Raw genomic sequence first — 22,564 nt, 5'->3', positions numbered from 1 at the left:
GTGAGCAGCCCAGGACAGAGCTGGCCCTCCTCACCAATTTGTCCAGCCTCTTTTTGTCCCGGCCCAGGAGACCACTCCATAGAAAATGACCGGTGAAACCACAGAGTCATAGAAGTTCCTGAGGAGTGTCCCCCGAACGCCAAAGGACCGCAGCCTCTTGAAGGAGGAAGAGTCTGCTCTGACCCTTCCTATAGAGAGCGTCTGTGTTGTCGCTCCTGTCCAGTTTATTGTTCAGATGAACACCCAGGTACTTGTAAGTTGAGACTCTCTCAACGTCTGTTCCCTGGATATTCACTGGTGCAGGTGGAGAGTGCCGACGCTTGAAGAAATCCACCACCAGCTCTTCGGATTTCCCAGCGTTGATTTGGAGGCGGTTCTGCTGACAGCAGTCTGCAAAACCCTACGTTAGTTCTCTGTACTCCCGATCGTCTCCGTTAGTGATGAGGCCGACAATCACAGAGTCTTCAGAGAACGGAAAGGGAGCCAGAACAGTTCCCTGCGGCGCTCCCGTGCTGCAGAGAAGCACGTCGGACACACAGTCCTGAGTTCTCACTTACATTGGCCGGTTTGGCCGAGTGGTCTATGGCGCCGCGTTCAGGACCCAGTCTCCCCAGGAGGCCTGGGTTCAAATCTCGAATTTCCCCATTGTGGGACTAATAAAGGGAATATTATTATCATTATTATTATTGTGAGGTAGTCTTGGATCCATGTGAAGAGGTGGTCGGCCACTCCCGCCTGCTCCAGCTTGTCTCCCAATAGGGTGGGCTGGACGGTGTTGAAAGCACTTGAGAAATCAAAGAACATGATCCTCACAGTGCTCCCCGCCTTCTCCAGGTGGGAGAGTGAAGTTTGAGCAGGTAGATGATCGCATCATACAGAGAGCTGCGATAGGCTCCAGCCACACACTTGTGAGACAAAGCGGTTTAGATAATGGATGGATGTATTTATACACATCTAGCTTTTATTTTACTAAATACATATAGTTAAGTGTATTTGAATCATTTATCTAATCAAATTTTTTATTTTAATCATTACTGTATATATTACATTTATTAATTTTGTTTCACACAAATTAGGCTTATTTTTTAGTCACAATTTGTTTTGTTTATTTAATAAATGGACTTTTATTTTACTCTGTTATTCATTGTTACTTGTATTTTTAAATGATTTGTCTTCATCTCCTTAGGCATGTTTCTACAATTTATTCCATTACATGCATTTAAATTAGGGCTGCAAAATATTGTAAAAGTGTGATTTGTGATATTGTTTTTGAATAAAATATTAATATTGCAATATTTAACATGTACCTTATGAAATTAAATTTTAATCATCTCATGAAATAAGTGTTTTTTTTTCCATGTGTAAGCAAGCTCTATGTGTGCTGAGTTAATTAATTGTAATTGCCTTAGATTGACATTCAACTATCTGATGGCGATGCACTTTTAAGTCTGCAGATGACTGGTGAACTTCAGCACACAACTCAAAAAGAAAAAATATTGCATGTCTGAGTGATCTGCATCATATGGGCCATTTTTGGAATATCGATATTTTTTCAATATATTGTGCAGCCCCAATTTAAATACACATGTATTTTGTGTTATTGATTGATTAGATTCAGTTTATATGCGCTGCTGTGATGTCAGACAGGGATCAGGCCTATTGAAGTTGACCAACAGAAATATTTCTTTATTCTACATTTTCGCATGCCAAGCAGTTTCAAGGTGGGCACCGCGTACTGCCTGAAGACAGCTGGGATAAGCTGCAGCACGCCCGCGACCTTCATGAGGATAGGTGGCTTGGATGATCGATGGGTTGATGGATGTTAACATTGTGTTTTATTTCTTTTGACCCAAACTATTTTATCTTGCAGCGGCGCTACTCATACATCAGCCATCCCATATGAGTGGTGTGTGAGAGCGGTGCTCTGTTCTTTCAAGGACCATGGATATTGTAGTTTATAGGCACTTTGTCTTATTGTTATTGATTTGGGGATGATGATGTTATCATCATGAGCGGGAAGGGGAGGCTTCTATACAACCATTTGTCTTGTGAGAGCCACTTGGTCATGTGGGACCTTTGCTATATCAATAATTAAAATGTTTCTGTTGTTCAGATGCAACACGAGCTGCCACTTGCATGTGTGTGCGTGTGTGGGTGCGTGTGTGTGCGTGTGTGTTTGTGTGCTTGCGTGCATGCATGCGTGTGTATCAAAATGTAAAAGGTGAGTGATATTCAAATACCATACATGAGAAAAAAAGTCTAAAAATCATTTGATTTTGGTGTCATTAGTTGAAGATGATGGACTGCTCAGTGAGTGTGTGTGTATGTGTGCTAACAGTTACATTAAGTCAAATAATTTAAAAATGGAAAAATAATGAATATTTAAAATATAGAAATAAATTCAGAATTCAATAATATGAAAATGAAAAAATACACGGAAATTACTAGTACTTTTTCAAGAGCAACTGAAAAATATTTCAATTTATTTGTCCATCCGCATACACTTCGAGCATAAACAGCTTTAAATATCAAAACATGTTTTTAATGAAGTAAAGTGTGATATAAGCAAGCAGCATTCACGAGCAAGACCCCTTTCAAAGTAAAAGCTAACTTCCTGTCGTGTGGTGACATCTTTGGTTCTGCGTCATCACAAGAAAAGTTCCCTATTTATATTTCCCAAATATTTGTTGATTTGACATTCATTCTTCACGTATGCGAGGATCTGCGTTACTGCTGCAGCAGCGTCCTTGGAGAAGATCGTTCGATAAAACAAAAACATCTCCGTCTTTTCCGTAAACATTGTCATTAAGGTGGTGCGGTCCTCTCAGTTGCCAAGCTAGCTTTTAACCAGCGTGTGTTCAGTATTGTCCTCTTGCGGTTCTGTTGTATCATGCTTTTTTATTGAATTGTCTTCTGGCTTATCTGTTCTGTCATCTTCTCGTGACTTTTGTCTCTTCTTGTGGTCTGAAGACACAAAAAGGGCAAAAACAATGATATCCTTTACAGTGATAAACTCATAAATTTTTAAACTTACATAAATAAAGTCAAAATGGACGCGCCGCCTTATAATGCGGTGTGCCTTATGTGTGGACCGAGTTCCGAATCTGTACATGGTGTGTGACTTTCATGAGCTCCGCTGGTTTGACTGGGATCATTACACAGTGTGTTTAGCACCCTCTGTTGGTGAAGCCTTGACACTACAGAGCATGTTGGGTGATAGTTATGTTTTTGATATGAAACCGTGACCTTCCATAGTATGGAAACTAGTGACATGCCTACAAAAAGCCAGCAACATGCCAAGCGACAGCGAGACTGTCAAACAAGGACTTAGATGGATTTGTGGAAAAATAAATAAATAACTTCAGTGCATTATTAAATATTTGAATAAACCAAACTCACACAGACTTTTTCAAAACATACACAAGCATTAATGCTTTTTATATTTTCGTGTGCATGCATGCTAAGCTAAGGCATGTTTTGACATGTCTGTGGCCAATAATATAGTATGCCAAATGTATGTGTTTAATATAGAAAACGTACCCGCAAGGGAGACTGCACCCTTTAATATGGTGCGCCCTATGGGGTATATATTTAAATACATTTTACTGTCTTACTGACCATTGTTATTTTGTCTTTGCATCTAAATATGTGTGTGTATTTGCATCTATCTGTGTCTATTTATGTGTACAAGTCCATACGGTGTTTTTCTGCCTCCATGAGTATGAGCAAGTGTTTTTTTGTGTTAATGCATGGGTGTATTTATATGCATGCGTGTGTCTGTGCTAGAGGGTCGGGTGGATTTGTGTTTGCATGTGAATCAAAACTGGAGAAAGACATTGAAAAGGATGATGAATAGAGTGTGTGTGCGCGTGCGTGTGTGCAGACTGACTGAGTTTAAGTCGGAGTTTGTTTCCCAGCGTGTCCTCTGAGGCGCTGACCGTCAAGCTGCTGATGAAAGGAGACTTGTCCGTTACCGTGGGAACACCAGCTGTATCTGACACAGGGCGTGAATGAGTGTCGAGTTTGTTGCCACAGTTTTGCTGTGCTTTACATGACATTTAGGAAGGACAGGAATTGCACTTGATGAGAATGTTTCCAGTATTACCGGCTTCTCGGATGTACGGGATCTCGTCCATCCGCAGGAAGACGGAATCACTCGGACTCTTCTGGCCATCAGACTTACTTCCTGCAAGATTTTTAACACAACACAATTATACTTACCATTAGTACAAGCAATATTTTCGGATTAGTAAAACTCCACAAATAATTGATGTACCTAAAAGAGGATTGTAATTGCGTATAGATGCCTAAAATGGAGAAAGGGAATGAAAATGGAGATCATATAGCATCAACACCAAGCATCTATCATGAATCATGTGCTCATTTTGCATTAGGCTGATAGCATAATTGCCCAAGTCTTTTTTTAACATACTGTAACAATATTAAATACAAAAAAATTGCACTTTCTCCCAAAAATATATATATTTATATTATATTTATGTAATTAAATTTTTCCATTGATATTGCAATTTCACAGCCGCGAAGGTCATGCTAATCCTTAAAGGATTAATTGAGACAACTGGACTTTTTCTGGTTGGTTGAATGTTTTTTTTTTTTTTTGATTTTCCCATAAATATTTAGGCATTTATGCCATTAGGGTAACAATAAATGTTTCGGGTAAATTAGAAAACTAACGATAAGACACCGAAAATCACCACCAAGATTCCACAACAGTATATGGCGCCACAACCATTTGTTTTTGGGCTTGAGCAAAAATTAATGGAGGATAGTCCCCCCGCCCCCACCCTAAAAACAAGCAAACAAAAAAACAAGCCAAATTCTGGAATGCTGAATTGCAAATATGCAGGGGTTCGCTGTATGTTCAGTTCATGTTGATACACACGCTACATTTTGAAAATATGAAAAACAATTTAAATGCATTAGATGACTATGAAATAATACGAAGAAAATTATGCAACAAAATGAGCACAAATGCAACACAGAAATATAAATAACATGCAAAAAAGTACAAAAAACATTCAAATAACATGGGAAATAATTACTTCAGAAGTGCTGTACAAAAAAAGTAAAATGTTGAAAAAAGAAAAAAGAGCAAATTACGTGAAATGAATTTACTTGAACATAAAAAACAGTAACATTTCAACATTTAAAATATTTACATTAAATATGAAAAAAACCTACCCCCCCAAAAATAAATTGGCAAATAAGTCGGAATGAAACAACTAGAAATATCTTTTAAAACTCTGAAAAATTAGAAGTGTAAATTACTTAAATGTGAGTTGAGTTAAAAAAAAAACCAACATGACAAAAATAACTTTTTATATATGAAAAAAAGAGTGAAACAAAAACTGTTGAATTCCCTCTCAAAAATAAAAGAAGTTGGAAATAAAATAAAATCCAAAAAAATAAAATAAAAAAACTACTGACAATATGTGCACGTGTAATCATGCATGATAAAAGTTGTCACAAGAAGTGCAGCATGATCAACATCCTGCGTTTCAACTTACTGACGATGCGGTTCCTGCGGTTGAGCACGGTGGTGCTGTGGGGGAGGCTGGACTTCTGCTGTTGTCCTCCAGTCCTGGTGGGAGAGTGTCGACGCATCTCCCAGGGCGGCGGCATGAGCGTGGCACCCGCAGCAGGGGCCGCGGGTGCCCCGTTCTCCGGCGGCGAAGGCTCGCCCATCTGGGCCTCGGGTTCGGGCGTCTGCGGCGAGGTATCCATCCTGGAAGCGCCGACCGCGTTGTGGTAGTGGCTCCTGGTGATCTACGACCAGGAGGATTGTGGGTAATATGGGACCCACGAGGCAGTGGCAGCGGTGCGCTGCAGGTTACCTTGAGGATCTGCAGGGGCGTAAGCTGTCGCACAGAGTAGTCAGGCACGTAGACGTTGGCCCCACCGTTGAGCTGGCCCAGCGGGGACCAGCCCTCCGACTCGGAGCGACACGGTGACCTCAAATCTTAACGGTAAAAACAAAAATAGTTGGACAAAAAAAAAGAACAAAACAAAAAAAACAACATTGTGTCTTTTCCACAGCTATATTTAGAGATTTTTATTTTCTCTCAAACTGAAACATTTTCACCAACATTTTTTTTGTTTCGCTTCAACCTTATAAGATTAGCCTTTTTGTGTGCGTTCACCTGCTGTCATGATGGCCGGGACCCCAAAATACGAGAAGGCCCCATTTTCAAACTTGAGACACTCCTTGCCAAACTCCACCTCTACTCGACCCTGAAGGAACAGGAAAAAATAAGAAAAGGTCTTGCACAATAAAAGTATTAAAGACATGAAGAACTACGAACTGACAAGACCAGATTTCAGAATAAAAGCACAAAGACCAGAAGAACCACAAACGTGAGAAATATGATCCGGTATTGAAAAATAAAGACCATCACAGACTAAAACGATCAGAATACGGCAGCACTAGATTTCAAAGAACCACAACCAGTAGCAGAACAGAAATAATATCAGCCAGAAACAGGAAACACCTGACAGGATTTTAGGATATACGCATAAAAGACAATAAGGAGCACATCCAGGAGGAAAGTGAGATTTCAGAGTAAAACCAACCATTTAAATAATCAAGAACAAAAAAAAACAGGCGCCACAGGATTTCAGAAGACAAACCAACGTAAATATAAGAAACAATGTCAGAATAAAAGCACCATCAACCGAAGCTGCTGCATTTCATAATAAAAGTGAGAGAAAATGATGGACGTGTCGTACCTGCAGCACGAGGATGAAGTAGTCTGCCGGTTTGTTTCTTTGGAAGAGGAAGTGTTTCGGCTCGTGTTTGTTTCTGTCATCAAACTTGAGGTCCTGAACCACACTGGGATGCTTGATGAGCCTCAGCAGGATCTTCTCAGAAATGTAAAGCGGCTTGAAAGGATCCACTTCTGTTTGACACAAAATATCAGGACACTTAACCATGGCTTAGTATGTTGCTGAGCGTCTGTGTTTGCATTGAAACATTTTTCTTTCTCAACAGCAGTCAATTCACGCCTTTGTTACATCTCGGGTAGATTAATGTAATGTAATTTATTTCGGAGTCAGCCAATCCTCCCTCAACCATCTCCAGTTGGTTCAAAATGCTGCTGCTTGCCTACTCTGTGGAGCTCAGAAGAGGGAGCACATAACCCCAGTTGTGGACGCTCTTCACTGGCTTCCAGTGCATTTTAGAGTTCATTTTAAGATTCTGCTTTTTGTCTTCAAATCTTTAAATGGCCTAGACCCAGCCGACCTCTCTGAGCTCCTCCACTCCTGTCCTTCCCTCTTGAATGACCTTCCATTAACTGTCAGGCTAGGCCCCTCTCTGTCCATTTTTAAAACTCTTTCGATGCTTGGCTTTCACTGTTTTCTGTTATCTACTATGTTAGTATCATTAATGTGGATTTTAACTTACTGTTTTCACTGTCCTTTATTGAATTACAGCTGCAACTGTTATGAAATGCACGACACAATTAAAGTTGCATTGTATTGTATTGTAAAATTTTGTTTCAATGATGTTCATGCCCCATATACAGTTGTTCGGTTTCACTTAGCTTAACAGTTAGCTTTGTTTTTAAACATAGCCAGTTATTTGATATTATCTTATTATTGAGATTAGCCTTAGTTGTTTGAAAGTGATCTGGCATGTGGTTTAGCCTACATCTTAAACATTAGCTTAACATTCATCTTAGCCTTAGTTGTCTGAATCCAACTGAAAGCAGTGCAAGGAGAAATCAATTTAAAAATGCTAATGCTAGTTAGGATTTGGCTTACGCTAGCCTTTATTCTAGTCTTTAACTTAGTCTTTACTTTTTAGCCTTTTAATTATATTTCATTGATCTTTAAATTGTATTTTAAAAAAGTGTGTGTGACTGGTGGATATCTCCTGCCAGGAGAGGCAAAGCTGCGTTGTGATTGGCCAATACCTGTGGACAGAAAGCGGTGCGTGGCCAATAGGAGCTGCGGGGAAATTTTGACCTTCATCTCTTGGTCGGCCATTTTGAAGATAGAGAAGTCCTGCTGCTTCCTCTCGTGGTGAGACACGCGACGCTTGCTGCGGTTGTCGGCTGTTGTCACAACATGTAGAGTGTGTCAATTAGAAATGTTCAAAAATCTTGAAATGTAAGACTCTTTCTAATGAGAACTATGCAAATGCTAACATGCTAACAGTAGGCATGCTAACAACAATCAAAGAGTAAAGTAGCCTAGGAATGCCTAGGAATGGAAGCCGCATGCACTGAAAGATATGAGCAACGGAAAGTAGGAATGCAAGTAAGTCGATCATGTTAGTATGTCAAATAAAAAAAATACAGTTGAAAATGAGCGAATTTTGGGAATGAATGACAAGTTAATAAAAACACATCCTGCTCTTTTCACAATAATGGTGAGAATGATGTCATAGTCGTACTGTAGAGGTCGGTCTCATCCAGAATTTCGGACTTGATGATTTCCTCGATGACGTCCTCCAGCGTGACAATCCCCATCACCTCGTAGAACGGGTCGCCCTCGCCCTCGTTGTTCACGCGCTGAACGATGGCTAGGTGAGATTTGCCTGCCAAAAAGCACACGCCGCTCATTTTGTTACACTATCAATTTGGTTTGATGACAAAAAGCAAGGCACTTGTTAGACAACTAAAAAATGAAGCTGCAAGCCAATTTGGTTGACAATGACAAAAACAAAAAGAAAGCATATTATAGGGCACCCATTTTGTTGTCTAATGACAAAAAGCAGATCATTGTCTAGATTACATTAGATTTTTGTCAACAAAAATAATTACCGTATTTTGCGGACTATCAGCCGCAACTTATTTCCTAGATTTTGAACCATGCGGCTAATACAATGGTGCGGCTTTTCTGTGGCTTTTTCTTTCACCTGGAGAGGCGCTCTATAGTTCAGAAAATACGCTAAATAAATCTAAATTGTTTTCTCTAAGGTCTGTTCTGTTTTAATTAGCAAAGTTGTTGCCGCGTTAAAAGGCTGTTTACGTACCTTTATGTGATTTCACAGGACTAAACGGTTCTGTACATGCAGTAAACAACAACATAGAAAACTAAGACTTAGAGAAAAAAAAAACATCCATCGACCATTTTATTTGACAACAAAAGGCAAAGCGCACATGCCCATTTTCTAATAACACAAACAAAGCAAGTGCCCACATCTACAGATATATTCGGTTTTGATTACAAAAAGGATGCTGTGTCCATTTTGTTTGACAACACGCAGCAGGACACCATCCCTTTTCGATGACAAAAAACAAATCAGTCATTATTTGTTGACCAAAATTTTAACATAATGTAAAGTACAGTGTCCAAAGCATGTAATGTCCATTTTGGTTTCTTTCTTTGTTCTTTCCTGCCTTCTTCCTTCCTTCATTCTTCCTTCCTTCTTTGGTCTCTTCTTTTTTTAATTATTTGTCACTTTCTGTTTTTCTTTCCCTCTTTCTTTATTCTTTCCTTCCACTAATTCCTCCTCCATTTCATTCATTCATTAATTAATTAATTAATTCATCCATTCTTTCTTTCTTTTTCTTATTGTCTTTTTCCCTCCTTCCTTCCTTCCATCCGTCCTTCCTTCATCTCTTCTTTTGTTTTCTTTTTCGCTTTTTCTTTATTCCGTTTTTTCCTTCTTCCCTTCATTCTTTCATCTCTTCTCTTTCTTTTTCTTATCCCTTCCCTCCCTTCTTCCGCACCTCCCAACTTCCTTCCATGCCTAATTTTCTTCTCCTTTCAGTGTGACAGAGAACTAATGTGATTGGATGCGAAGCTCAATCATGCATATACAAATGTCCTTATTTGTCCATTGCTAGAGCAAAACCCAAAGAACTCAATGGTGCGTGTGTGCGGGGGTGCGTGGGCGTGTGTGTGTGTGCGTGCGTGGATGCTTGTCCAAAAAACAAAAAAGTGGAAAGGGAAATCTGTGTCAATTGTTAGGTTGAGGCTGCAGTGTGTGTGGGTGTATTTGTGTGTGTTTCTCATTCCAACAGGTGTGTGTGTGCATGCACGCGTGAGCACACACACACACACACACAGACAACAGTGAATCCTTTCAGTCCGACTCACTGGATTCTGTTCAACTTTCTCAGCAAGACACATACACACTACTACACACTTGCATTCATCTAAGTGGGTCAGTGCAAAGCTAGGGAGGGGAAAAAGCTTTTACGCTAATCATAATAAGCTGAATGCCAAACCAAACGGCTTTAGTGTTAGCATCCGGGCCAAAAGGAACACAGAAAGTTGAATTTTACATCTCGTTACAGACAGCATTTCACCACCAAGCCACCGTATTACACAAGTCAATGTATGCAGCGATTCGGCGCACCGCATTGCCAAACACAAATAATAGCAGGGCAGCTCTGCTTACCTTGTGGCTTTGACATGATTGAGTCAAAATGGTTCTTTCACTCACCAATGTAGTCGCAACTAGCAACCGTGTCATTGGTTTAGACACTTGGTGTGTGGGAGGGATTTTCTAAATTATCCAAATTGTGATGTCACAGTGGGGAAGGAGTTACTAAACTGAATTTAGCTTTTATAATCAGAAAAAGCAGAATTAAAATAAAAAACATGGCATGCGAGCAGTGCGGTTGCAGATGCTCAAAATGCTTAATAATTAGCTGACCTCTAGTTCATGCTAGCTATGCTAACGACAGCTAATGCGAAAACAAGAAAGGTTGCTAATAGCTGTTGCCCTGACAACCATGCACTCTCCTAGCTGCTAACCTCCCTGCTCAAGGTGCTCTCATCACAAACATAAATAAAAATTTACGCTGACAAAGAATAAAGGCGGGAGCGGCAGCAATGCTTCTTATTGGTTGTCTGGCACCGCGGCCCCTCACTAGCCCCAACGCTAAATCCCCCCACCCGTTTATGACTCCCTCTCGACTGCAGTGCCTGCAAAACCTTTTTTTTTTTTTCACTGCTTCACTATGATACAGCTAAGGACACTTCATGAGGTACACACAATCCTTTCCCGGCCTTGAAACCTCAACTTGAAACCCTCAACCTTCTCTCAAACCTTCATTTGAAATCTTAACTGTGTTTTTGAAACCTCTATTAGAAGATGTAATCCTGGCTTCACATCCCAATTTGAATCCCTCGCCATGTCTGGAAACCACATTTAAAACCCTAACCTTGCTTTCAAATTCCAGTAACCCACTCTTGGAAACCCTAATTTGAAATCCTAAACCTCCAATTTGCACGCTTTCCCTCCCCCTTTGGCGCCTTACCTTTCTTGAAGTCTTCCAGCATGGCGTCCAATGTGGTGTCGCTGAAGACGCAGTGCAGCGGTCGACGGTAGAAGCGTGTGACCGTCTGCAGCGGCGTGCAATCGTCGGGGTCGACGAAAGCCAGGTCCTTGACGAAGAGCACGTCTACGATGTTGACGCGCGCCTCGTGGTAGACGGGGATGCGCGTGTAGCCGCTCTGCATAATCTCCGTCATGGTGTTGAAGTCCAGCAGGGTGTCGGCCGCCAGCATGAAGCAGTCGCCCAGTGGGGTCAGCACGTCCTCCACCGTCTTGCTGCGCAGCTCCAGTGCCCCTTGGATGATGTTCAGCTCCTCCTTCGCCAAGGTTAACAACAGCAAGCACTTTTTATTTGGCTTTATCCACAGTCACTCTTTTGAAACTCTCATTTTTTTGCTGGACTTGGTATACAGTGCTGCCTTTGAGATATGAGCAACCTGACTTAAGGATTATTTGACATACGGGCCATCAAGTAACCTATTTTCTCAATTGACACCCAACAGCAGTTGGCAGATTGGATTTGAAAATGTTCTTGCAAAAAGATGATTCAAGATGTTTATGTTACTGTTAAACGAAAAATGAAACAGGTTTGAGTGTCAAATTAAGGTTTCCGCATAAGGTCAGGGCTTAAAGTTAGGGTTTCCAACAAGGGTCAGGGTTTCAATTTAGGGATTCAATTTAGGATTTGAAGTTGGGTTAAATTTCAAATTAAGGTTTCAAGACTTTCAGGGTTTAAAATTAGGGTGTCAAGTCAGGGTTTGGGTTCCAAATTAGGGTTTGAATTAATGTTTTAAATAAAGGTTTGAAACCAGGATTAGGGTTTCAAAGGAGGACTTGAAGATGGGTTGAGGGTTTGAATCCTTGGTTTTGGTTTCAAGTTAGAGTTCGAAGGCGGGGTTGAGGTTTGAAACAAGTGTCAGGGATTCAAATGGCTTCTTAAATCACCCTAACCCATTGCTCACCTTGAGCAGGTCGTGGTAGGGGTCGGTCACACGCAGCATCTCCAGCAGCTTCTCCCTGGTGTAAAAGTTTGAGATCTCCTGGTGCAGGATGAGATCCAGCAGCTTGCTGAGCGGGTAGGACACGGGGAAGGAGAGCAGCATGAGCAGGCGCGTCAGCCAGATGCTGCGCGCCGCCATGGCCAGGCCGTGGCGCGAGGCCGCCGAGTGCGGCAGGATCTCGCCCACCAGGAAGATGCCCAGAGCGCACGTGGCCGTCGACAGCCACGTCATGCCCAGGATGCGGCACGTCCACACGGCCAGCGAAGCGTTGATCAGCGCCGTGCCCAGCAGCAGCGTGCACAGCACGTAGTTGCCTGAGGGAACAGCGCCCAGCTCAGTGGACTAGTAGGCGCCTTGGCAAGAGTAGAACATCCAGGTTACGCTGTGCTAGTAGAAACTCATTTGAAACCCTATCCACAGCCTGAAACCCCACCCAAGGCTTGAAACGCTAATTTGAACAGCTACTTATAGCTTCATACCCTAATTTGTATTTTGCAATCTTAATTTTAAACCAAACCTCTGGCTTCAACTGTACATTTGAAACCCTACCTAAGACTTCAAACTAAAATTTAGAACGATAACCCTAGCTGCAAACCCTAATCATGGTTTCAAACCTGAACTTTGTAACCCCAAAGCTGGCTTCAAACCCTAGAGCTGTTTGAGAATATATTTGCTCTCCTTGACAAAAAGGTCACTAGTACGAGACACACGCCTACTCATGTTAGGAGTGCGGCAGAATATTTCCTTCGGAAGAATAAAGAATTACAGGAGCCTAAATGCGGCAAAACAAAAACATAGTAAGACAGTCTTTAACTAGTTTACCCTAATTGTTCTACTAGTGCGCTGATTTGTGTTACTAGTGAGGAAGAAGATCTTGTCTGAACTTTAACTCGGACATCAAGCACATGGAATGAATGCTTAAAAAGCATGATGGAATTTATTCAGTTGTTTTATATTGATGCTACTAATGCGTGACACGACTACTAGTAAATAAATGAAAATTGGATGGATAGATGGATGGGATTCATTGACTCTTTAAAATGAGGATAAGCGGCACGGATTATGACAACTTGAAATCTTTATTCGAGACAACTTAAAATGTATTTTTTGTAATATTCAGAAATTGTTTAATTACTTCCATCTTAAAAAGAAACGTCTTTCCGTACTTACCGTGGCGGCGCACCGACTCGATCTTTCGGGCGTAACGCTGCTCCCGGTCGGTGCCGCTGTTCTGCAGAACTTGCAGCTCCACTGGGTCCAGCGCTAGTAGACTGAGGTTGAGGCCGCTGAAGAGCGCCGACAAAGCCAGCAGAAGCACAGACACTAGAACCTGGATCCATAGCTCGGGTGCTTCCCCCACGCGCTCAGCCACTGCCACCCAGAAGTCCCGAGTGCGGTAGTGCTCCCACTTGGACCCGTCGAAGGCGCACACCTATGGAAAAATCTTTGAGCATTTATTCCACATCAAGAATATTATCCGGCGTAGGGTCCATGTACGAGTATGCGTTTTTGGTCCTCTCTAATAAGACAAGAGGATTGTGAAGCAATAGTTTTCATCTTACTAGTACTTTTTTTTCTGTGCCTAATGTGACTTTTGGCCTACAATCAGTATGCAACTACAATGGGATGATGAAATCTGATAGTCATTTCAAAGTATCGGGCACTCGTGAAGTATGTCACTACCAGCCACTGATGCTTACGGGAAAGAAAACATCTGACATTGAGTAGGTCCTCCTTGACAGTAGTTGTCATCATTTGACACTGTGGCCAATCATCATGCCCATCAAAAAGATGCTCTCAATTATGTCATTGACTGAGGCAAATGTTATGTATCAAAAGGTATCGGTGAATATTCAACTGTGACGACTTGTACTAGTATCGGTGTGAAAAAATGGTATTGAACACCCCTACACTTAAACCCTACTAGTAAACTACTGGGCGGATGACTGGTTAGCACAATGGCCTCACAGTGCAGAGGTCGTGGGTTTGATTCCGGCTCCAGCCTTCCTCTATGGAGTTTGCATGTTCTCCCCGTGCCTGCGTGTGTTTCCTCCGGGTACTCCGGTTTCCTCCCACATTCCAAAAACATGCATGGCAGGTACATTGGACACTCGAAATTGCCCCTCGTTAAGAGTGTGAGCGCGGATGTTTGTTCATCCAAGTGTGCCCTATGATGGGCTGGCAACCAGTTCAGGGTGTTCCCCGCCTACAGCCCGAAGATATCTAGGATAGACTCCAGCACATCTGCGACCCTTGTGAAGACAAGCGGTACAGATAATGGATGGATGGATAGTAAGCTACTGCGCTGCGTTAGTAACACTACTAGGCCAAACTAGCAACATTTGTCATTCACTAGTAGCCTCCTTGACACAACCTGCAGCACCAAAATGCTCAATGGTACAGAAGTTGGGACGCTACTATAATGCTCATAGTAGTTGTGAGGATATGCCACCTAGTGCACAGTTTTGTCTCACTGTAGTTGTCCTACTTCTATGCCAAAGTTATCCTTGGCCAGTCGTAGGAAAAACAAAGTAAGACAGTAGATTTCCCATCACACTGTTATTACTAGTGATGGGTCCAACGACACCGAGGCGTCGATGCGCGCGCCGAGCTTCCAGGGCAAACCCCGTGTCGGTGCGCGTACTGCTTTGAGAAAGTCACGTGACCACTACCAGAATCGTGTCGACACAGCGGTCGCGCGCCAAACTGTGTTCATAAGGAAGCGCATCTGTCAACAGGATGGACGCTCAAAACAAGCATCGAGTTATTGGCGCGTTACTTTGCGTTAAAGATCCGCAAGATGGAAGACGTCACTGTTGATGCGCACTCAGAGGTGCAGAGCTATATGTCAGCAGGACACGTTGCACGTACGGAAGACCCACTCTTATACTGGAAGTCCATGGAGGCAACGTTCCCTCACCTATTTATATTAGCCACACAGGCGTTGTGCACACCGGCCTCTTCAGTGCCTTGTGAGAGGATCTTCTCAAAGGCGGGGGAAATTGCCTCAAAAAAAGAAATAGACTGAATAACAAAACGCTGGAGAAACTAATTTTTTGGAATAAAAATCTTTAATTACAATGAGTCCATTGTCAGATGTTCTCTTAATTTATCAACTGCGTCTCGAATATCAAATATTTTTTTATGAAATTGCGTGTATGTAAAAATAATGTGAAAGCAAATGCCTAATCAGAATCAGAAATCCCATTGTCATTGTACTCAAGTGTGCAACGAGATTAGAGAGCTCCCCTCTCCAGTGCAATACAACAATAATTCAGTTAAATATATAAATTAGATAAGAGAATAATTAGTGCGATGGAAAGTAATACAAAATAGGATATATAAAAACACATCACGTCGCTAATCAATGGAATTGGATAAAATTAGTTTGACAGATCAGTGTCAGATGACCCTGTCAAATGTTTCCTGCAAGTCCACCAGGTGTCAGTATTCAGCAACACAGTGTCAACACAGTGTCAATACATTGTGTCACTGTGTCGAAACGATACAGGATGCCTCATCTACCCATCACTAATTATTACTAGTTAGTACTTAAATGTTTTATCGTAAGCCATTTGAGTATTTACTCAAAACCGTTGACAAATAGGCTACTAGTGTGTGTCGCGTTCCTTACAGTTGTGCCTAGTAATGGTACTAGTACAGCACAGATGGCCAAAAGTAGTAGTAGCAAGGAAACAGTTTATTAGTAAAACACAGTTTTACATATGTAGTTGTATAGTTGTTGTACAAGTTAATTGAATTGTCTTACTAGTGAGAACAAATAACAATGAAGCATTCATTTTACTCGTGACTACAGAAAATTCTAGTCCAATAGTAAAACACCGAGCATACTCCGAACTCATACTTTCTACAATGAGACGTTTGCATACACACCGAGTAGAACTTGATGCTCTCGCCGCGACGCAGCTCCTTGGCCAACAGCTCGACGAGGACTGAGTTGCGGCTGGAGGCTGACTTGAAAGAGCCCAGCACCTCGATGTCGGATGTGCGCGCACTCTTGTCCGCGCACATATTCCGCGGATGGAGATGGGAACGGGAACGGGGGCGCGGGGATGCCTCGGTCCCGGGCTCCTCGATGAAGGCGATCCAAGGTGCCGCGCTGGTGGCCCGTGTCCGGTTAAGCCTGTGCAGCGGAGGGCTGGAGAAGTACACCCGTAGCGTGAAGCGCGTCCCCTCGGTGGCTTTCAGAACCCCGTCTTGTACGGACAGCTCCGGACCGGTCTCCTCCGGACGGAAGCCGAGCAGGGCGAGCCCATGCCCGGGAATGACGAGGAAGAGGAGGCTGAGGCGGAGTGGGAGGCTCGCCATGATGAGGAGAGGCTCCCTCCACGGTCAACTCTGGTGCCACGGGTTCTGTTCCATGTGCTGAAAGGATACTGCACTGACGCGCCCACGGTGACGTCACCGCTTCTAATTATAGAACATAAAGACAGCGCCACTGCAGCAGCTAGCAGCTCAGCTCATTTACGTGTTCACAATCTTTTTTCAAAATACAACACTCCCCATTGGCCTCTACACCAATCCGACGCCGGCCCTCGGAATGTCGGAGTCGCTTTTATTTTGAAATGCCACATCAGATGTGGATGGGACTTGTTGTGGTGGAGAGCTGGGGTGGTCTAGGGTCCTCTAGAACTGGTCTGGTATCACGATAGCTAGCACGATAGTTTTCAGAATTAACGGATCAGCAATGCCAACTATGTGGACACAGAAGAGGAGGAACACCCCTGGCCTCACATCAAAAGCATGTTCTCCTTAAAAAGGGTGCGAAATATAAGCTACGCTATGCAGTGTCTACTTTGTTTGCCTAAACAAACGAAGATTTCAGCGTTCAATAAGTCAACATCTAACTTGAGGAAACATGCATTAAGTTTCGGTAATTCGTTTTTTCTTCTTCCCGCCTCTGGATAGGCAAATGCCTGTCTTTCAGATTGCAATTGTTTAAAAAAAAAGTACAGGGCCTTGAAATTTTGTGCTACTTGATTTATTTATATTATTTATACTATTATTTTTCAGTTATTTATTTAAGTACTTAAATTTACCTCAAGGTTATTTTAAGCTATTTGTTTAATTCAATTTGATTTATTCTATTGATTGGATAGACTTTAATTTGCCTGAAGTTTTTGTATTTTTGTCTGATTGAATGGTTGTTTAAACAATATACAAAAATAAATTAGCCGTTGCTACAGTTACGCAGTACTTGAGTGTTTTTTTTACTCAAGTAATTATTTGGAGGACTACTTGAGTCATATGATACTGAAGTAACAGTACTTTAACTTGAGTACAATTTTTGTCTGGCAGACTAAAATAAAATGGTGATCGTGTTTGCACTGCTAACCAGAGTCGAGTGTCATTCTTACTGAGCTCTTAGCTCGTACAAAATATCGCCACACTACTAACCTCTGATCAAAACCCAGTCGTGGCGATAGATTGATAGCATTCCCAAATGATAGCAACATCCGGAAAAAGGAACATGAAAATCTAGAGAAATAGCAAGGGCTTAAGGAAAAACTTGAGAAAATGTGGAGTTTAAAGACAACAGACGTGCCAAAGGTGGCGATTGGGGTACTGGGGGCAGCTGGATAGCTGGCTCCAGCAGATGCCAGGAACCACACTCAACATCTCCGTGCAGAAGAGTGCAATATACATTTCCTACGACGTCTCTCTCATGTTTGATTGCTTTTTAACGAGCAATGGCCTCTAGGGGTCGCGCCACCTTCATGCTGGACAGAATCATTCTGCGTGGCAGACAATCAAGAGAAAAAGCAGGTCGTCAAAAGTCTTGCACAATCAGTGTGTCAGTCTGCTCTCGCCCACGTAGAGATGGATTTTGTTGGGATGTGTTTTGGGAGTTGCTGGATAGGAAGCGTGTTTCAAAGTACAATTCCCATTAAAGTAAAGAGTCATGTCGCAGCTTTCTTCCTGTATGCATGCTTTCTCTATGCCAGGTACCAGAAGAACTGTTGAAGTTTGTAGTTTTGGACTGTGATGGACTTTGTCAACACCTTCCCTCATATTTGCTTTTTTGATTGCTTAGTTGAGCTGTCTGTCAGTGCTTGATATGCGTACTACTAAAAACCCAAATTCCAATGAAGTTGGGACTGCCAAGAATGTTTTTTATTTTTTGCAAATATTCTCTTATTCTGAATTTGAGTCCAAAAAGGATGGAGCGTGGACTACAAAAGACTGGAAACATTTAGGAAAGAGTTTAGTTTACTAATGTTTCACAATATAAAATTGCGAGGAATTTAAGCATTTCATAATCTTAGGCAGGGGTAGGCAAACTTTTTGATTGGTGGGCCACAATGGGTTCTGAAATTTGACAGAGGAGTTGGACCAGAAGCAGATGGATGGAATGTTTTGGTAATCTTACCTCACCGGATAAAAAAAAAAAAAGAATACTTTAATTTTAATTTTAAATGAAAATGAACAAAAGCATTACAACAATATATATGTATTTGAAAAACCACAATATTTAGAAAATAAAACATTAACAAGGTTTATTCATTGAACTTTTTTCAAGTTGGATTAAAACGTTGAACGGGCCGCATGTGGCCTCCGGGCCGTAGTTTGCCCACACCTGATCCATGGTCGATAAAATAAAAAAATTCAAAGACTCTAGAGAATTATCTGCACAAAAGCTGCAAGGCAGAAAACCCAACATCGAATGCCCGTGACCTTTGATCCCTCATATGGCACTGTAATAAAAAGCACCATCACTGTATAAAGAATATAGCCCGTGTGTGCACGAACACTTCAGAAAACCATTGTCAGTTGACACACTACAAATGCAAAGCGGAAGCCATACAGGCCCTGAACAGCAACACCTGGAAATCTTCTCTCGGCCCGAGCTCATCTGATATGGACTGACGCAAAGTAGAAAAAAATATTCAGTGGTCTGATCAGTCCACATTTTAAATTGCTCTAGAAAATCATCCATGTTGTGTCATCCGGCCCGAAGAGGAAAATGTTTTATCAGTGCAAAGTTCAACAGCTAGCAAGTAAGTGTGATAGTCAGGGTTGCCGAAAAGGGGCGGGGATAAGAAGGATTCTAGTGGCCCATGATCGACTGGGGCCCAGAAGGGCCCCTGTTATAGTCAGAATCCTGACAAAATAATATGACACTCAGTAATAAACGTAGAGTTAAGCATATATTTCATTTACAACGCATTGGCGGCAACAATAAGTGTATTTGTCTAGGAAATTTTCTCAACGCCTCCCCCACTCCATATATGTCAAATGGTACAGTCGAGGCGGCAGGGTGGAAGACTGGTTAGCATGATGGCCTACCAGTACAAAGGTCGCGGGTTCGATCCCGGCTCCGGCCTTCCTGTGTGGAGTTTGCATGTTCTCCCCGTGCCTGCGAGGGTTTCCTCCGGGTACTCCGGTTTCCTCCCACATTCCCAAAAATTGCATGGCAGGCTGATTGAACGCTCTAAATTGCCCCTGAGTGTCAGCGCGAATGGTTGTTTGTCTGTGTGTGCCCTGCGATTGCCTGGCAACCAGTTCGGGGTGTACCCCGCTAATGGATGGATGGATATTTAAAGAAAGACATGGTTTGGGGATATATAGGGTCTCAGTCTTGCAGCAAATAATTGAATCTACACGGAGTAATTATATTTTCAGTGCTTATGCTAATATGTAACTGTCATATTGTTTTCACAAATATGGGAATAGTAAAAAATATCAATAAAATGCATAGTCTTATGTAAAACGATGCCAACATTTTCCACCGGCCTCTTGGTCGGCTGTAATGAGGCCCAGTAAGATTTATTTTCAAGAGGCCCAAAATCCCTGGCAGCGCCCCTGATGATGGTATGGGGGGTGTTCGTGCCCAAGGCCTTGGTAACTTGGACATACGTTAAGGAGCATTATTAATACTGAAAGGTACATATAAGTTTTAGTGCAATGCCGTTTTTAGGGATATCCCTGCTCATTTCTCCAAGAAAATGCTAAGCCACATTCTGCACATTTTACTGCGGAGTGGTTTCAATGTAAAAGAGCGCGAGTACTCGACTGTCCTGCCAGCGGTCCACAACTGTCCCCCATTGAAAGTGTGTGGTGCATTATGAAGCGCAAAATATGACAACGGAAACCCCAGACTGGTGAGCAACTCAAGTTGGGATGGGAACAAATTCCACCGACAAAGCTTAATCAATTCCAAAACAGTAGGCAAGACGTTCAACAGTGGTAAAAATACATCTGTCCCAGCTTTTGTGAGAACCAGTTGCAGGCTTTAAAATTAGTGAATATTTGCATAAATTAAAGTAAACACTGACGTAGCGCAACACTGGTGCAAGGACACTTTGGCTTTCTGGGTTTATTTGTGTTATTTACTGACATTTGTCTGCTCAGGCAAATATTGAGACGTCATCTTTTTGGCAGCACTCGTCTGCTCCTCACTTCATGTTTGCATTGGACTGCATGTGATCTGAACAGGAAGTAGTGGAGTCTGCACAGAGAGCGAGGTCAGAGCAAGCAGCTCTAGATATCGTATATAGCGAGAAAGATGGAGCCTGCTATGTGCAGAGTGGCCGCCATCTCTGACTGGGAGTCCCGCAATGGTCCCGCCCCTCTGAAGTACCCTTAATGTCCTTAATAATATTAATAATAGCCTTAATAAATACAAACATACACTCTACAAACAGTTGGGTAAAAAATAACCAAATTGAGTAAGAAAAGGCCCAACCAACTTTTTTGGTTGTTTATTTAACCCCAAATATTGGGTTAAACAATTCAATCGCAAAATCCCAATTTATATGATTGAAAAAGAAAAAGGTTTGTTTGTATTTGATTTCAAATACCACTCATACGTTCCGCTAATAACACCATTTTATCCATCTAGGAAAGGGTGGTTGTCAATACCCAATGGCGGGCCGTGCGTTTCACACGTAGGCCTTCAGTGTATATGTTGCCCATAGGTTCCATCCTACGAAAACATGGAATTTCCTTCCATTGCTATGCAGGATGGTTGTTTGTCCATGTGTGCCCTGCGGTTGGCTGGCAACCAGTTCAGGGTGTACCCCGCCGACTGCCCGAAGACAGCTGGGATAGGCTCCAGCACGCCGTTCGACCCTTGTGAGAAGAAGCGGTACAGATAATGGATGGATGGAATGCAGAGAAAGCTTGGAGGCAGGTTAGGTCATTGAGAGAAGTTAAAAAAAAAAAGGAAAGAAAAAGAAAACCCCACTTCTTCCCCCTGACAGTGCCCCTCCTCCAGCCAGATGCCTCTCTGCACATTAGGTTATTGGGTCCTTTGTGTTGACCAATCAGCTCTCTCCAACCCTTTGTTTTTTTTTTTTTTTATTTTGTCCTGATGTTCCTCGTTTTTAATCATTTACTCATAAAGTCCAATTGCTCAAGTCATTCTTTATTTAGCTTCTCTTAAACCTTATTTTGGACTTTTAGAGAATAAATACATTTTGTTTTTTGAATACATCTTGCACTCCTGCCTCGCTTCCCTGCGTTTGAGTCTTCCTCAATGAGAATCCGTAACAAAAACATTGAACATGAAAATAAATCCGCAAGATATATTTTTAAACCCCTGTTATATATATATATATATATATATATATATTAGGGCTGTCAAAATTAAAGCATTAAAGTGATTAATCCAAAATGTTTTTTAACTCAGTTAACTCAGTTTGATTTACTTCAAAAATAATTTGCATACTTTGCAAATATTGCGCTATATTAGCTGTACATCTTTAGCAAGTCTCAGAACAAAACAATGTGTTCAAGTTGGGCCTCGCAAACCATTGAAATGTTTTAAAGAAAAATGCCTGTAACGATGTCTCCATTTCGTATTAGTATCGTATTCAAGATAAAAGAAAGCTATTAGAACAGTCTTTGAATTAAATATACTTCATATTTGCTGATTTTGCATCAATTCCAAGATAATAACAAAGATATTCCAAGATCTACACCGCCCGGTGCCTCAGAAGGGCTCTCAACATCGTCAAAGACAATACCCACGACAATGTGACAATGTGAAGCCTTTGGCGTACGTTTTAATTTAAGGTTGTACTTAAAAATGATTATTACAATTCTCGTGGACTTCAGTTTGTTGTAGCTCTCGTTATTTTTAAAGAGCTCCATAAAGTTCACGAGAGAGTTGCATTTTATATTCAACATTTAATAACTATTTTAATTACCAGTTTAATCTCAATTCGCTTTTTTCGTCCTTATCATAAATGTTTGTGTGTCGAAAACGCACAAGTGGCTGCGGCATGAGCCACTTGGGGGCGCTCATGTAATCACCCGGGCTTGTTATGTGCAGGGTCAGCCCAAA

At 41.9% G+C, this 22,564-nt stretch overlaps 1 protein-coding gene across 5 annotated transcripts; it reads right to left on the bottom strand.

Moving 5' to 3' along the window:
* Window positions 1-1,831: 1,831 nt before the first annotated feature.
* LOC148331821 (metal transporter CNNM1-like) lies at window positions 1,832-16,746 on the bottom strand. 5 transcript variants are annotated; one of them, XM_088303434.1, is made up of 13 exons: window positions 16,150-16,746; window positions 13,426-13,687; window positions 12,217-12,569; window positions 11,238-11,571; window positions 8,417-8,560; window positions 7,935-8,075; window positions 6,748-6,917; window positions 6,162-6,252; window positions 5,529-5,980; window positions 4,277-4,307; window positions 4,106-4,186; window positions 3,890-3,994; window positions 1,832-2,964 (listed from the first exon to the last, which is right to left on the bottom strand). In XM_088303434.1, the coding sequence occupies exons 1-13, from the start codon at window positions 16,582-16,584 to the stop codon at window positions 2,837-2,839; spliced, it is 2,727 nt and encodes a 908-aa protein (XP_088159560.1). In that variant the 5' UTR covers window positions 16,585-16,746; the 3' UTR covers window positions 1,832-2,836. The 5 variants fall into 5 exon arrangements, with proteins under 5 accessions (XP_088159560.1, XP_088159561.1, XP_088159562.1 ...); XM_088303435.1 differs by having other exon boundaries at window positions 3,890-3,988; XM_088303436.1 differs by lacking the exon at window positions 4,277-4,307 and having other exon boundaries at window positions 1,833-2,964; window positions 5,529-5,787; window positions 5,856-5,980.
* Window positions 16,747-22,564: the final 5,818 nt, after the last annotated feature.

The sequence above is a fragment of the Idiotropiscis lumnitzeri genome, chromosome 8, assembly GCF_059441095.1.
Source record: "Idiotropiscis lumnitzeri isolate Australia: NSW breed Sydney's pygmy pipehorse chromosome 8, RoL_Ilum_1.0, whole genome shotgun sequence".
NCBI lineage: Eukaryota > Metazoa > Chordata > Actinopteri > Syngnathiformes > Syngnathidae > Idiotropiscis > Idiotropiscis lumnitzeri.
This window is presented reverse-complemented; position numbering and strand designations above follow the sequence as displayed.